Source organism: Erinaceus europaeus, chromosome 14 (genome assembly GCF_950295315.1).
Source record: "Erinaceus europaeus chromosome 14, mEriEur2.1, whole genome shotgun sequence".
Classification (NCBI taxonomy): domain Eukaryota; kingdom Metazoa; phylum Chordata; class Mammalia; order Eulipotyphla; family Erinaceidae; genus Erinaceus; species Erinaceus europaeus.
Window position 1 is genome coordinate 41,337,804 of NC_080175.1, and position 14,273 is coordinate 41,352,076.

At 50.2% G+C, this 14,273-nt stretch overlaps 1 protein-coding gene across 3 annotated transcripts in view; it reads right to left on the minus strand.

Annotated features, from left to right (window-relative positions):
* The window catches only part of ADCY1 (adenylate cyclase 1), a 99,099-nt gene that overhangs the window by 28,517 nt on the left and 56,309 nt on the right, over positions 1-14,273 (minus strand). For all 3 annotated transcript variants that reach the window (XM_060171570.1, XM_007536398.3, XM_060171571.1), the window contains 6 exons: positions 12,402-12,596; positions 11,634-11,731; positions 9,930-10,014; positions 2,522-2,611; positions 589-845; positions 344-470 (listed from right to left, as the gene is read on the minus strand). In XM_060171570.1, coding sequence (XP_060027553.1) covers positions 344-470; positions 589-845; positions 2,522-2,611; positions 9,930-10,014; positions 11,634-11,731; positions 12,402-12,596 — 852 coding nt within the window. The remainder of the gene's footprint in view (positions 1-343; positions 471-588; positions 846-2,521; positions 2,612-9,929; positions 10,015-11,633; positions 11,732-12,401; positions 12,597-14,273) is intronic.

The following is a 14,273-nucleotide window of genomic DNA, read 5'->3' on the forward strand; positions in this document are numbered from 1 at the left end:
AAACCTATGCTGTCTCCCCAGCCCTACCTCACATTCTATGTGAATGCAAAAGCAGCCCAGTGTGGTGGTATAGCACATGTGAGAGGTCCTTACTCAATGCAAATTAAAAGGGCAGAACAAAGACCCCCAGCAGACAACTGCTGACCCACAAAATCTAGGGTTACCCCGTGAGAGAGGCAACAGGTGGCAGACTAGCCACCATGCTCTGAGTGTCAGACAGGGAAGGGGTGTCCCTCCTTGTCCCCAGAGGTGCCCACCAGCCCCTTCCCCGGCTAATGCCGGCTTCCCAGGCCCCCTGTGCCCCACAAACACCCACAAAGAAAGCAGAAAGGCCCCGCCTTGCCTGCACAGCCCAGAGGAAGTCCAGCCGCAGCCTGATGTCCACCTGGCGGGCGTGTAGGGCCAGAGAGCAGGAGAACAGCAGGATGGCCGCGATGGGCTCAAAGCTGCTCCCAGAGCCATGGCTGCCCCTGCGGAGAGATGAGGACCAGCACCCAATGGGTGACTGGGCTAGGTCTCTGGCCCCTCCATAGTCCCCCCAGATGCCTGGAAGTCCCCATGTGATCCACCCTAACAGTGGGCACCTACCCGAGGGCCTGCGTGTAGCCGCTGAGCTCCAGGACCAGGATGTGGGTGATGGTCAGCACGAAGAGCAGGATCATCTTGGGCAGGGAGGAGACCCGCAGGAAGATGGCGAGGGGCAGGGTGCCCACCAGGCCGCACAGCAGGGCATGGGGTGCTGACTCGCAGGGCATGGTGGGCAGCACCGGCTTCCTGACGCCAGATGCCAGCACCACCAAGGACCCGTTGGGACTGGAGCCCCAAGCCCAGGGTAGGCACCCCACCTGGGGGGGGTTGGGGGGAGACAAGGGAAATATGGGGAAAAGACCCAAAGCCCCAACTGCTGGCTTTCTAGCCAGAGCAGGCAGATACACTTCCACCCACCATGCCCCCAAATGCCACCTGCAGGGCCACCTGCAGGGCCACCTGCTCACAATCCCTGCCCCCACTCAGCCTCTACAAGGCTCCTCACTGCCAGCCAGCAGAGCAAGGGCCCAGGGTTGAGCTGGGAGATGAATCCCTCCCTTCCCCCCTTCTTCAGTTCCTCCTTTCTGCCCTCCCTCTTTCCATCCCTTCCTTCCCTCCCTCGATCCTATCTTCTTTCACTCCTCCCTCCCTCTTTCCACTCCTTCCTCCTTCCACTTCTCTCCCTCCCTTCTTCCATTCTCCATTTTTCCACTCCTCTCCTCCTCCTTCCATCCCTCCCTCTCTCCACTCCTTCCTCTTTCCACTTCTCTCCCTCCTTCCATCCCTCCCTCTTTCCACTCCTCCTTTCCATCCTTCCCTCCTTCCATTACTCTCTCCTTCCATCCCTCCCTTCCACTCCTCTCTCCCTCCATGATCTACTTTTCTCTCCCTCCTTCAACTCTTCCCTTCCTCCTTCCACTTCTGCCTGCCCCCCCCCCAACAAAGCTCCTCATTGCCAGCTAGCAGAGCAAGGACTCCAGGACTGAGCTGGGAGATGAATCCCTCCTCCCTCCCTCTCTCCTTTCATCCCTTCCTCCCTCCCACTCTCCCTAGGTTCCCTAGTACAACTCCAATCCCAGCATCCTCCCTGGTCCCATGATGCAAACAAGGGAATTAACTTCTCCAGAGAGAAGCTAAGGGCTAACTTCTCAAGCTGAGGAAGAAGGCAGCTGGAAACAGCCTTCCCTCTCCCCTCAGCATAGACTTCCTGCTAAAAGTAATCAACCTGACCCTGGCCAGTGAACCCTCTAACCCACCTGTTAGAAGGGTCTGTAAGAAAATAAAATGTAGGGAGTCGGGCAGTGGCGCAGCGGGTTAAGCGCAGGTGGCGCAAAACGCAAGGACCGGCGTAAGGATCCTGGTTCGAGCCCCCGGCTCCCCACCTGCAAGGGAGTCGCTTCACAGGTGGTGAAGCAGGTCTGCAGGTGTCTATCTTTCTCTCCCCCTCTCTGTCTTCCCCTCCTCTCTCCATTTCTCTCTGTCCTAGCCAACAACAATGACATCAATAACCACAACAATGTTAAACAATAAGGGCAACAAAAAGGGAAAAATAAATAAATATAAAAAAAATAAAATAAAATGTACTTTCTTTATGTAGAGAATACAAAAAGAACTGTTACTCATGTTGCTGTGAGTTACTATGGGTAAGCTGCTATCTGTACAAAAGGACAAGCCCCACTATAGTCGGGGCTCAGTTCTTTGAGTACAAACCTGCTGAGTCAAAATGCCGGCTTTACACAGATGCTGCTTCCTGGGTTAAAGCCTGAGAACCCCATAATGCCAGTGGACCTCAAATCCCATTACTCCCGCCCCAGCTTCTGTCTCCCTGATCCACCCACTAGGAAAGGGCAGGTCCCTCACTGGAAGATAGGTCCCCTAAGCTGGCTTTCCGGGCACCCCAGCCAGTCTCTGTTACCCTGTGTCCCCCTTTCCTCTTCCTGGGTGACCTGCAGGTTCCTGCTCTTGACACCCAACCAGGGTGCGAGCTACCTACCACACAGCCTTGGGCCACAGAGTAGATCAAGAGCACAATGAAAACGCACAGGACAGTTCGGATCTGAATCGTCAGGCAGCCTGGAAAACACTGGAGGAGAAAGAAAGGGTTGCTTTTAATGCTTTTTCTCTTATTGGCTGTTTTCTGGTTCCAAGTTCTTATGCATGAGCCTTATGCACTGCTCCTGGACTGATTTTTTTCACTTGTTTTTAATGCTCGATAGAACAGGAGAGTGAAAGAGAAGGAGAGACATCACAGCACCACTCCACCTAATGCCATTCACAATGTTCCCAGGAGGTGTGGTGGCTCAAACCCAAGTCCTCGAGCATCGGAAGGTATGTGCTCCACCAGATGAATTTTTATTATGAATAGAAAGAAGATCAAGAAAGAGAACTAGAGGAGCCAGCTGGTGGTGCACACACCATAGCACCTAAGAAGTCAGGTTCAAGACCCCACTCATCACTTGCAGTGGGAGCGCTTCATAAGTGGTGAAGCACTGTTGCTCAATGTCTGGCTATATCCAAATAAATATTTTATATATATCACGAGAGCATCACTCCAAAACATTCGAAGTTGGGGATCAAACTCAGGACATCATGCCTGCAAGTCCAGCATATTAGCCATTGTGTCACCTCCTGGGCTGCTAAGACTTTATCTTTGAAAAGTCTTTTGAGGGAGCCGGGTGGTGGCACACAGGGTTAAGTGCAAGAGCCTGCACAGGATCTGGTTCAAGCCCTCTGCTCCCCACCTGCGGGGGGTGGGGGGGAGGTCACTGCACAAGCAGTGAAGCAGGTTTGCAAGTATCTCTCTATGTCCTTCCCTATATTCCTCTCCCTTCTCAATTTTTCTCTGTCCTATCCAAAAAAAAAAAAAAAAAAAAAAATTAAAATGACCCCAGGAGCAACAGAATCATGGTAAAGGCACAGAGCCCAGCAATAATCCTGGAGGCAAATAAATAAATAAATAAATAAATAAATAAATAAATAAATAAAAGTGTCTTGTTAGAAAGTTAGCTCATGTTCACAGTAAAGACCCAACTACACAAATTGTAAAGGGACTGCAGAACAGCTGGTTTCAACCAGTCTTCTTCCACATACATTCCCTGCTGCTTCAGATATTTAGTCTCTAGGCAGAAACAAACAAACAAAACAAAACAGCAACAACAAAAGTTAAAGAAAAGAAGAAGTGAATGTTTTAAATAGAACAACCAATCCTCCCTGAGATCCCTGCATTGTGACTTTGATTAACATCAAAATCAACCAAGTAAAGAAGACATTTTCCTTCTGTCTCAGTAGCAGTAAAAATTCTTTTATTTGTGTCCTCTCTCATAAGTTTCAGCCAAGTTGTACTGTTTTCTTCTGACATATTTTAACATCACTGAAAATTTGGTTCTATTTGCTGTAATTACACTTTGCAGTCTCCAAAAAATGTTTTGTTTTGTTTTTGCAGACAAATATCAGAAGTTTTTTAAGACTCATGTACCTGGGCTCAGACAGCAGATCATCCAGTAGAATGCTTGTTTCATCATGTACCTCACCAGGGCTGTGACACACACACACACACACACACACACACACACACACACATACACACACACACACACACGACTGTAAGCCCCCCTTGAGAGAACGGTGGAAGGGGGTCCTGGAAGAGAGGATGTGCCTTGACCACGTGGGCATAACCCAGGGCCAGCCCCCTACTTCACTGATGACACTAGAGGATGCTCAAGGGACCCATTCCATGAGAGAAAGGATATACAGACGTCTTCTGTCTACTGCTGCTTCCTGGACTCTGGGTGACTGAATGGTCACCAGGAGGGAGGCCTTTGGGTTGTTTTTGTACTTTTATAGACAGAAAGGAAGAGAGAAAGAGAGAGAGAGAGAGACCCCGAGACCACAGCACCAAACAAACCTTCCTTCAGTGTGGCAGGGCTGGGCTCAAACCTGGGCCACCTGAGGTCCTTTTGACAGAGATGCCAGGACAGCACCCTGCCTGCTCTGGCTGTGTTCAGGACCTGGCTGGGACAGCCCAGAAAAACAGCTCCTGGTGCCATCAGCTAATGCTAGCCCCTGATGGAGGGATTCTGATGGCCGTGACACTAAATTCCTGATCATACAAATGTGTTTGATTAGATGAACAGGAGAGTTTTATGTTTTTCTAGAAGACTAAAGACAGGTGATCCCAAGGGCAGCACAGAGCTGCAGCTTGGCTGATAGGAGAAGCAGGAGCACACACATGAGGGTTGCCTTTAAAAAAAAAATTTGATTTATTTTTTTAACTTTATTTTATTGGATAGCAAAGAGAGAAATTTAGCGTGAAGAGGCAGGTAGAGAGGGAGACACACACCTGCAGACCTGCTCACTACTTGTAAAGCTTCCCCCCTGTTGGTCTGCTTCTAAATTCTGCTGCTAAGACCCCTTCTGTTTCACTGGTTTAATCCCCCCTGCTTAACACTGTATTCTACTTACATAACCACTGATAATTAAGCACCACCCTGCCTCCGGGGCATTGTTTTAATCCTCACTGTTTTGCATGCTTTTTCCTTCTCCCCACCCCTTATCCTATGTACATCCTCTTCAGACCTGACTCTTCTGCCTCAGGATATATAAGGACAGGATTGTGATTAGAGATAGCTTAGATTGTGCTGCATTCCACATGAATAAAGACTGAACTGCATACCACTCAGCTATGAGTCCCTGGTTATCTCTCTCTCCCACCCACAAAGCTAGCCCGGCACCCCCCTGCAAGTGGGGGCCAAGGCCTTAAATCCATGTCATTGTGCACTATGTGCACTTAATCAGGTGCACCACCACCAGGCCCCATCTGGCCGTCTTGTTAAAGTTTACATTATTATTATTGTCGTTATTATTATTATTTGCCATCAGGTACCTGCATGATTCCACTACCCCCAGAAGCAATTTTTTTTCTATCAATCAATAGAGGGGGGACCAGGCAGTGGCGCACCTGGTTGAGTGCACACATTACTACTCACAAGGATCCGGGTTAAGCCCCCAGTCCCCATCTGCAGGGGGGAAGCTTCACAAGTGGTGAAGCAGGTCTGTAGGTCTCTCTCTCTCTCTCTCTATTCCCTTTCCCTCTCAGTTTCTCTCTGTCCTATAATATTAAATGAAGAAAGTTAAAACATAAGAAAACAGATAGGAAGAGAAAAGTAGAAGGAAACAGAGAGAGGAGAGACATCACAGCACTGTTCCACCACTCAGGAAGCTTCCCCCTTACAAGCACTCCCATGTGGTGGCTCTGGGCTCAAACCCAGATCCTCTCACATGGTAATGTGTGTGGTCTGCTGGATGAGCCACCTGCCCAACCCCACCTGCCATCATGTAACTGGTGTAGCACTTATCTGTGATCTTCCAGGAGCAGTGAATCTCTCCACATGTGTCTTCTCTCTCCCTCTCTCTCTCTTCCTCTCTTCCCCTCCCACACACACATAGATGAAAAGCAGCAGCAAAAGGTGTCTCTATGCATCTACAAGCCTGCTGTTTAGACATGAAAGAGGCCAGTACCCCCAGTGAACTTTGAACTATCAGCACACCCTCACAGCATGCTGTCAAGACAACCACAAGTGGTCTCAGGTCACTGACTCAGGAGGGGACCCTGCTGTCCCAGGAGGGAGTGTGGGTGGCTAAGGAGCCAGGCTCAGAAAAGCTGCTCACAGAGTGAGCCTAGCAGGACAATGGACTCCAATGGCATGGCAGGGCAGCAAGTGTACAAGAGGCCTGCACTCTACCTAGCATGAGGACAAGGAGCTACTCTTAACAGGGACACCCACAGGCCAAGGTGCCTGGGTCAACCTGAATGTAGGGTAACCCGCCGCACCTGAACATATGGCTGGGGAGTCCAGGGGGTTGAAACAAACCAAACAATTCCTGGACCACAGCCACCCCACATTCCACTTGCTGCTGCCAGACACCTGGCTAGACAGGTGGGGGCCAGGGACTTGAACCTGGGTCCTTATCCACTGCAAAACGTGTGCACTTAACCAGGCGTGCCACCACCTGGCCACCTTCTTTTCTTTTCCTTTCTTTTTCCTCTTCTCATCTCTTCTTTTCTTTTCTCCTCTCCTCTCCTCTTTTCTTTTCCTTTTCTTTTCTCTTCTTTCCAAGACAAGAGACAGAAAGGCAGAGAGAGAGAGTGAGGAAGAAAGAGAAAGAGAGACCACAGCACCAAAGCTTCCTCCAATTCAGTTGGGTCAGGCTCGAACCTGGGTCATGCACAAGGCAAAGCAGCACACTGCCCAAGTGAGCTAAATTTCTCCAGCCCTCTTTGCTCTCCTTAATGTGCCACTGCTTTTGCTGGCACCTCTGAACAGGTGATTTCACAGGACCCTACACACACCCCAGCCAGTAGCAGTGCAGCCTCTGCTTCTGTGAGAATACTGTCTGCCTGCAGTTTGCAGCCCCCTATATAAGCTATATAGGATACAGAATTCTTTGAGCACAAGCTCTTCCTGAGGCCTGTTAATCAAATTCCTCCTTGCTGACTCCATCAGCTGGCTCTGAGTCTTGATCCACAAGAAAAACACAGATTTAATTTAGGCAAAGTTAGAAAATTCTCCCCAGGAATTCACAGGGGAGTATGGACTGGGCTGGACATTGGCAAGAACTCAAAGGGGGCCCATAGTCGTTAGACCCTGCCCCTGGCACATGAGGGGAAACTGCAGGCTTCCAGCTCTGTGTCTTCTTCAAGGATGCACAGCCTGGAACCCCTGCAGGCAGCTGGGGAGATGGCCCTGAGGTGGGGCCCTGAGGTGGGGCTATGCAGGGAACACTGTTCTCTCCCCTCAGGCCACCCCCTGCCTAGACAGCAGGAGAGAAGGGAAGGAACCTCTGCAGATCCTAAGCCGGGAAGACACATGGGGCACAGCAGATGGGCCTCAGGTCCCAGCAGGAAACTGGAGGGAGGAAGCTCAGTGGAAGGCCCAGGGCCAGGCCAGGGAGTGGAGCTTGAGCAGGGTTTGAGCACAGTGCACACTAGCATGGGGACCAGGGAGTTCTGGCAGGCATGGAGCCCCAGACAGCCAAGTGCATTCCTGACTTGCAGAGGCCCAGAGATCTCACTCCCTAACCTCACAACTCCTCCTCCCAGCCCAGCCAGGGTTGTCCCTTGCCTGCCACACCCCCCACCCCACCCTATGGCCTTGCAGATTTCCCCTCAGCCTGGGGCCTGGCATCCAGCTCTGCCCCTGTCCAGGTCTCCACTCTGACCCCTGAGCCTCTCTCCTCCCTGGCCTGCAAGCTCTGAGTGCTTCTCTCGTTTGCCCTATACCCACTTCCCTCTAGAAGTGGCAGGGCCAGAGGGCTAGACCTCTGTGCCCCCTAAAATCATTTGCTTTTAGGCCAGGTGGTGTTATACCTGGTTGAACACACACATTACCATGTGCAAAGACCCAGGTTCATGTCCCTGGTATAACCTGCAGGGGAGGGAGTTTTATGAGTGGTGGAGCAGGTCTCTATCTCTCTGTCTCTTTCCCTCTTTCTCTCCTTCTTTGTTTTACTCTGTCTCTATCAGAAAATGAAGAAGGCGGGGGGAATGGCCAAGGGGAGTAGTGCAGTCACTGTGTGGGCACCGAGCCCCAGTGATAACCCTGATGGCAAAAAAAAAAAAAAGTCACATATTTAGAAAGAGGCTCAAACGCAGAGGGGAGAATATGCTTCCACAGCAACCCTACCCTGCAAAAGGCTCTGTGCGTGTGGGCCAGGTGCCGGTGCCTCAGGTAACCTGGCTGCTCAGTCTAATGTCACCACAAGAAACCTTGGGCTCTGTGTCCAGCCTCGGGCTGAGGCCTGTCCAGAGAAGGAGACTAGGCCCACTGCCAGCAGCCCACTGGCTCTTCTGGGTCAGACTGAGGGGAGTTCTACAGAGAGAACATCTAAGTGTGGCTCCTGTCCCTGGGACCCCTCCATCTTCTCAGACGCTGTTCAGCCTTTGCAAAGCTCTGCTCTCAAGGCAGACACCACAGGCCCCAGAGATGAGCATCCATTTGTCCTGCCTTTGCCCACCAGGAAATAGGGTAGAGAGAGCAGCTTTGTTTGAGGTGGAAAACTGCTGAGCTGACCAAGCCAGGTGCCTCTCAGCCTGTGAAAGGCTGCTGGTAAATCTGAGAGTCAAGTGCGTGAAGCGGGGTATTTCCAAGAGGGACTGCATGTCAGAGGTGGCCAGGAGGAAAGAAGGTGGGGTTGGGGGAAAGGTGAAGGCTGAGCAGGATGAGGAAAGAGTGCAGGACTGGGGGCCATGGAGGCCTCCCCAGGGCCAGGGCACAGCAGCCTTTAACCTCATTCCACCCCCTCCCTCACTGTATGCTCATTCAGTCAACCCCAGTCACCTGTCCCTAAGCCCATGCGTGCACTCCGAGGTCTTCAAACAGTGCAGGACAAGCACTGTGCTCAGTGCACTCCTGCTAGGAAGACAGTTCTTTCTACTGAGCTTCCTTGGTACTGAGGCTTTACCCACGAGGTGCCAGGACTCGAACCTGGGTTGTGTGCATAACAAGTCTGATGCCCTTCCTAGTGGGTTATCTTTCAGCCCTACAGGAAGGGGACTAGTTGACAAGGAAGATGAAAATTCAGAGAGGACCAGAGCCCTACCCCACTAGGGAAAGACAGAAACAGGCTGGGGGTATGGATCAACCTGCCAACGCCCATGTCCAGCAGAGAAACAATTACAGAAGCCAGACCTCCCATTTTCTACATCCCATAAAGAATTTTAGTCCATACTTCCAGGGGGGAGAAATGTTAGGGAAAGATAACAAGAGGGCTCTGAAGTACAACTCACTCCATCAGGACCCAGAGACAGAAGAGAGAAAAAGGAACCACATTCAGAAGTAGCAATAGGTGTAGGTGTGACTTAGAACAGAAGAAAAGGAAGAACAATAAAAGAAACTGGGCAAATATATAAATATACAAATAATAGTCAACCCACATCTGTGACCTTGGGAGAACTATTGCAATTTCCCATGGAGGGAATGGAGACACAAAACTCTGGTAGTGGGAAAGGTGTGGAGTTATACCCATTACCATAACATTTTGTAAATTAATATTAAATAATAAAAAAGCATTTTAAAAAGGGAATTTATAGAGGAGTTTGATCCTGTGTCCCCCAAATTGGATTGAAAGGAGAAAGTCCACTGAGTCAAGTCAGGAGGTGTGAGAGCATCAGAGACAAAAACTCCTGAGGGGGCAGGGGATGGACTGCCTCCACCCCCACTCCCAACTGTCCTGGAAAGAAGGTGGGCAGAGGCCATGTACACACCTGTGCAGGTGATTGGCAGGCACAGGAAAGAGTGGCCCCATGTCCGCATGCACCTGTCCAGGTGATATATGGGTCTAAGACACACACACACACACACACACACACACACACACACACACACACACACACACACACATACCTGGACGCGGGCGATGTGCAGGTATAAGACGCAGGCCCCCAGGAAGCAGAGGCAGAACACCAGCAGAAGCAGGAGGGGTATACTCCTGGGGACAAAGGACAGTGGTCACTGTGGGCAGGGGCTGGGCAAGTTGTGCCTGGGAGGAGTCTGGGTGTCCAACCTTCATCCCCATGGTTCCCAGGAAGCTGCAGCAGGTATCTGGGGGACTTGCCCACATGGGGGTCCTTCCTTTACCTGCCCCCACTTCCACTTGCCCTCCAGACTGTCTAGGGAGGGGTTTCTAGAAAAAGCTCAGGGGCCCACACAAGGATCCCAGTTCTAGCGCCCAACTCCCCACCTACAGAGAGGTTACTTTACAAGCAGTGAAGCAGGTCTGTAGGTGTCTCTGTGTTTCTCTCTCTATCTCCCCCTCCCTTCTCAATTTCTCTCTGTCCTATCCAATAAAAATGAAAAATGGCCTCCAGGAACAATGGATTTATAGTGTGGCACTGAGGCAAAAAAAAAAAAAAAGCTCAAGATATGGCATCTGGGGAGTCCCAGGGTGTATAGGTCCAGAAAGGGTCACCTGGGGGGGCAGGTGTACAAGTCTAGATAGGGCCACTTGAGGGGGGGCAGATGTACAAATCCAGATAGTCAATTCAAGTGGTCCCCAGGTGTACAGAGTGTCTGAGAATGGGGTGGTTTCCACGTGATTCTGGAAACTCATAGGACAGTAACTGCTGGAGGGAGGTGATTAGGAAAGTGACAACTAGAAGGAAAATGGGAGATTTCCCAGCATCTTTGCAAAAAAAAAAAAAAAAAAAAAAAAAAAACACCCTGCAGCAGCTGGCAAACTTGATGGCTGAATGTTATTGAAATCACTACATCTTTCTTCCTTTTCAGAAAGCACTTTTTTTCCCCACTACAACTTTTTCTTTCTACCAAAGCACTGCCAGCTCTAGCTTCTGGGGGTGCTGGGGACTGAACCTGGGACCTTTGGTGCCTCAGGTGAGCAATCTACCAGAATATAATTAAGGAAGTCCTTCTGCAAAGAGAAACGGAAAAACCCAGCACTCCTAGGTATCCACCCAAAGGATGCAGGCACCCTTGTGTTCAGAGTTGCACCATTTACAGCTGCCAGAACATGGGAGCAACTGGAAGACACAACAGCAGATGACTGGAGAAACCATCCAGGAGACATCTATTCAGTAGAATACTACTCTGCGATGAAAAAGCAGGCCACTGCCTCCTTCAGGACAGAGTGAGTGAGTGGAACTGGAAGACACTCTGCCCAGCGAAATAAAAGATGAAAGATAACTACTAGCCAGTTTTGCTTCTGGATGAGTTACAGACCACTGAGACAAATGAACCTGCAAACTAAGTCCATATTCTCTTAGACTTGATGAGAAACCCAGTGGTTCCAGGAAGGAAGGTAAGGCATAGGGTGTGCATGGGAGTGGTGCAGTAATTACACACATACATACCCTTAAAACTATGTTTTTTGTAAACCACTGGCAGATGACTAATTATGAAAATGATTGAACACACTGAGAACTGAGAATTGACTGTGGCCACCCACTGACCCACCCACCACCCTCTGGCTACTCAGTGAGTGAAGGAGGGGCACAAAGGTGGAGAGTCCCCCCAAAGGTAGCCATGATGGGACGCCTGGACCTCACAGACATCTGCTGGCCTCACTTGGCCAAGGACAGATGCCACACTTACTGTGGGATGACCAGAAGGTAGATGAAGCCAAACAAGGCGGCCAGGATGAGGGCCAGCACAACAGCAGTGGTGAAGTACTCGTCCTGAAGTTGGTGGTACTGTGGACACAGAAGCCCAGGGTCAGTGACCCAGCTATGGAGACAACAGGTCTTCTGTCCCCAAGGGCCCAGGATGCGGAGCACCATCATGATGCCCATAAGAACAGGGTTCAACCATTACCCACTAGGGAAAGCTAGAAATAGGTGGAGGTATGGGTCTACTTGCCAACACCCATGTCCAGTGGAGAAGCAATTACAAAAGCCAGGATTCCCACCTTCTGTACCCCAAAAAGAATTTTGGTCCATAATCCCAGAGGGGGAGAAATGTTAAAGGAAGATGATCAGATGGCTTTGAACTCCAATTCCACCAGGATCCAGAGAGAGAATAGGAAAAAGGGCATCTGGAAGCAGTAAGAGGTGTGGGTGTGGTTTAGAAAGGAAAAGAAGGCAGGACCATAAAAAATGGGCAAATATATAGATAGTTATAGAAATAGTAATCAGCCCATATCTGTGACCTTGGGAGAACCACTGCAGTTCCCAATGGAGGGAATGGGGACACAGAACACTGGTTGATGGTGGGAACGATGTGGAATTATACCCATTATCTTGTAATTTTGTAAAACAATATTAAATCACTAATAAGACAAGGGGGGGGTTGCAGAACAGGGTTTGAGCTCATATGTCAGGGGGCAGGGGCCCTGTGCCCTGGCCTCCCAGCCCGGACATCTACCTTGCGTTCCCGCTCGGCCTGCTTGTACTTCAGGGTGAAGAAGTTCAGGTCGGCCATCTCTAGCTCAGGCTGGCGGGCTTCCAGGAGGCGGCCAATGTACCTGTTGACACGTGTGCCAGGGGTGGTGTAGACAAGGTTTGTCGAGAAAGACGAGCGGTTTCTGAGCTTTTCAGAGGCTGTTCTCAATGCCCTCCGCTGTAGCAGTCACAGAGGGAAAGGAATATGGTTATACTCTCCACCAACTCAAGTGGAGAGAGCTCTAGGGGCTGGCAGGTGACACTTGGCAAAGAGCACAGGTCACCCTGCAGAAGGACCTGGGATCAAGTCCACAGTCCCCATCTTTAGGGGGGAATCTTCACAAGTGGTAGAGTAGGGTTGCAGGTATCTCTCCTCAATGCTTCTCTCTCTCTCTCTCCCTCTCCCCCCTCCATCTCTCTGTCTCCCACCTTCTAACCAAAAAAAAAAAAAGTTGCCAGGAATGATGGGGTTATACAGGCAACAAATCCCCCAGCAATAACCTTGATTACAATGAATGAATGAATGAATGAATGAATGAATGAATAAATGAAATAAAAGAGGTCACAGTCCCACATGTGTGTGAGTGGTGGTGGTGGGGAGTATATACTCAGTTTGCAGCTCAAAACAGTGAAAGAAACAGACTCTCTGAAGACACCAGTGAAACTGGCAAACCTTCAGAAGTATGACAAAGAAAGCAGGGGCCGGGCAGCGGCACACCCAGTTAGGCAAACATATTACAGTGGGCAAGGACCCAGGTTCAAGTTCCTGCTCCCCACCTACAGGAGTTCGCTTCACAAGTGATGAAGCAGGTCTGCATATGCCTTTCTGTTTCTCTCCCTCTCTACCTCCCTCTCCTCTCTCAGTTCTGTCCTATCTAATAAATTTAGGAAGAAACAACATCAAAAAAAAAAAAAAAGGAAAAGGAAAAATGGCCACTAGGAGCAGAGAATTCATAGTCCTGGCACTAAGCCCCAGCGATAACCTTGGTGGCAGAGAGGGAGAACTAACAAATTCAGAAAGACATCTAAGTTCACCACAGAGCCCACATGCATCAAAAGGACCAGAAGGGGATGTGGAGAACAATGAACACTATAGGCCGGGCCTGACAACGCCAATCACTGCTTGTTTCCCAAGGAGAGGACCACAACTTCCCCAGTGCAAACTACAACTACAATAGCCCTGTACTCACTAAGGCGTTCTCTTTTGTCACCACTGCTTCTGTATGACCTTTTTCAGGTAGAAAGACACAAGACAGAGAGACTCAGAAGAGTGGAAGAAACACCATGACACCAAAGCTTCCCCTAGTGTGATGGGGGCCAGGCTAGAACCTGGGTCATGCAAGGCAAGCACACTATCCAGGTGAGCCGCGTTGCCAGCCCTGCTAAGGCATCTGCAGTCAAGTGCTCTACCACTGAGCTATTGAGGGTGTTCCTGAGGGAGTGGTCTGGATGAACTCACATGAGAGTTCAAGTTGCACCAAACATTAGGAGAATGGACATCTGTCCTATACAATCTCTTCTGGAGGCTGCGAGAGGCAACAAGGGTTCCTGGTTTTCTTTCCCATCAGTGTTGTGCTGATATCAAAACCAAAGGGAGGAGGAAAAAAACTGGGACAGGAACAGGGACCCCTTGGTGGTAACAGGAATGTCCTGTATCTGCTGGCCACACAGCTCTACTGTGTGATGACACAGAATATGACATCCAATGTCCCCAGCCTCCCAGAGCTAGAACAGTCACAGAAGATGCAAGGACAGTGATGGGGCCACTTCCTGGGGCTCATCCTGGACCCCAGTCTGAAGCAGATAAGCAGAAAAACTCATTAAAAGTGCTTAGGAGGAGAGCTGGGTTCTCTAT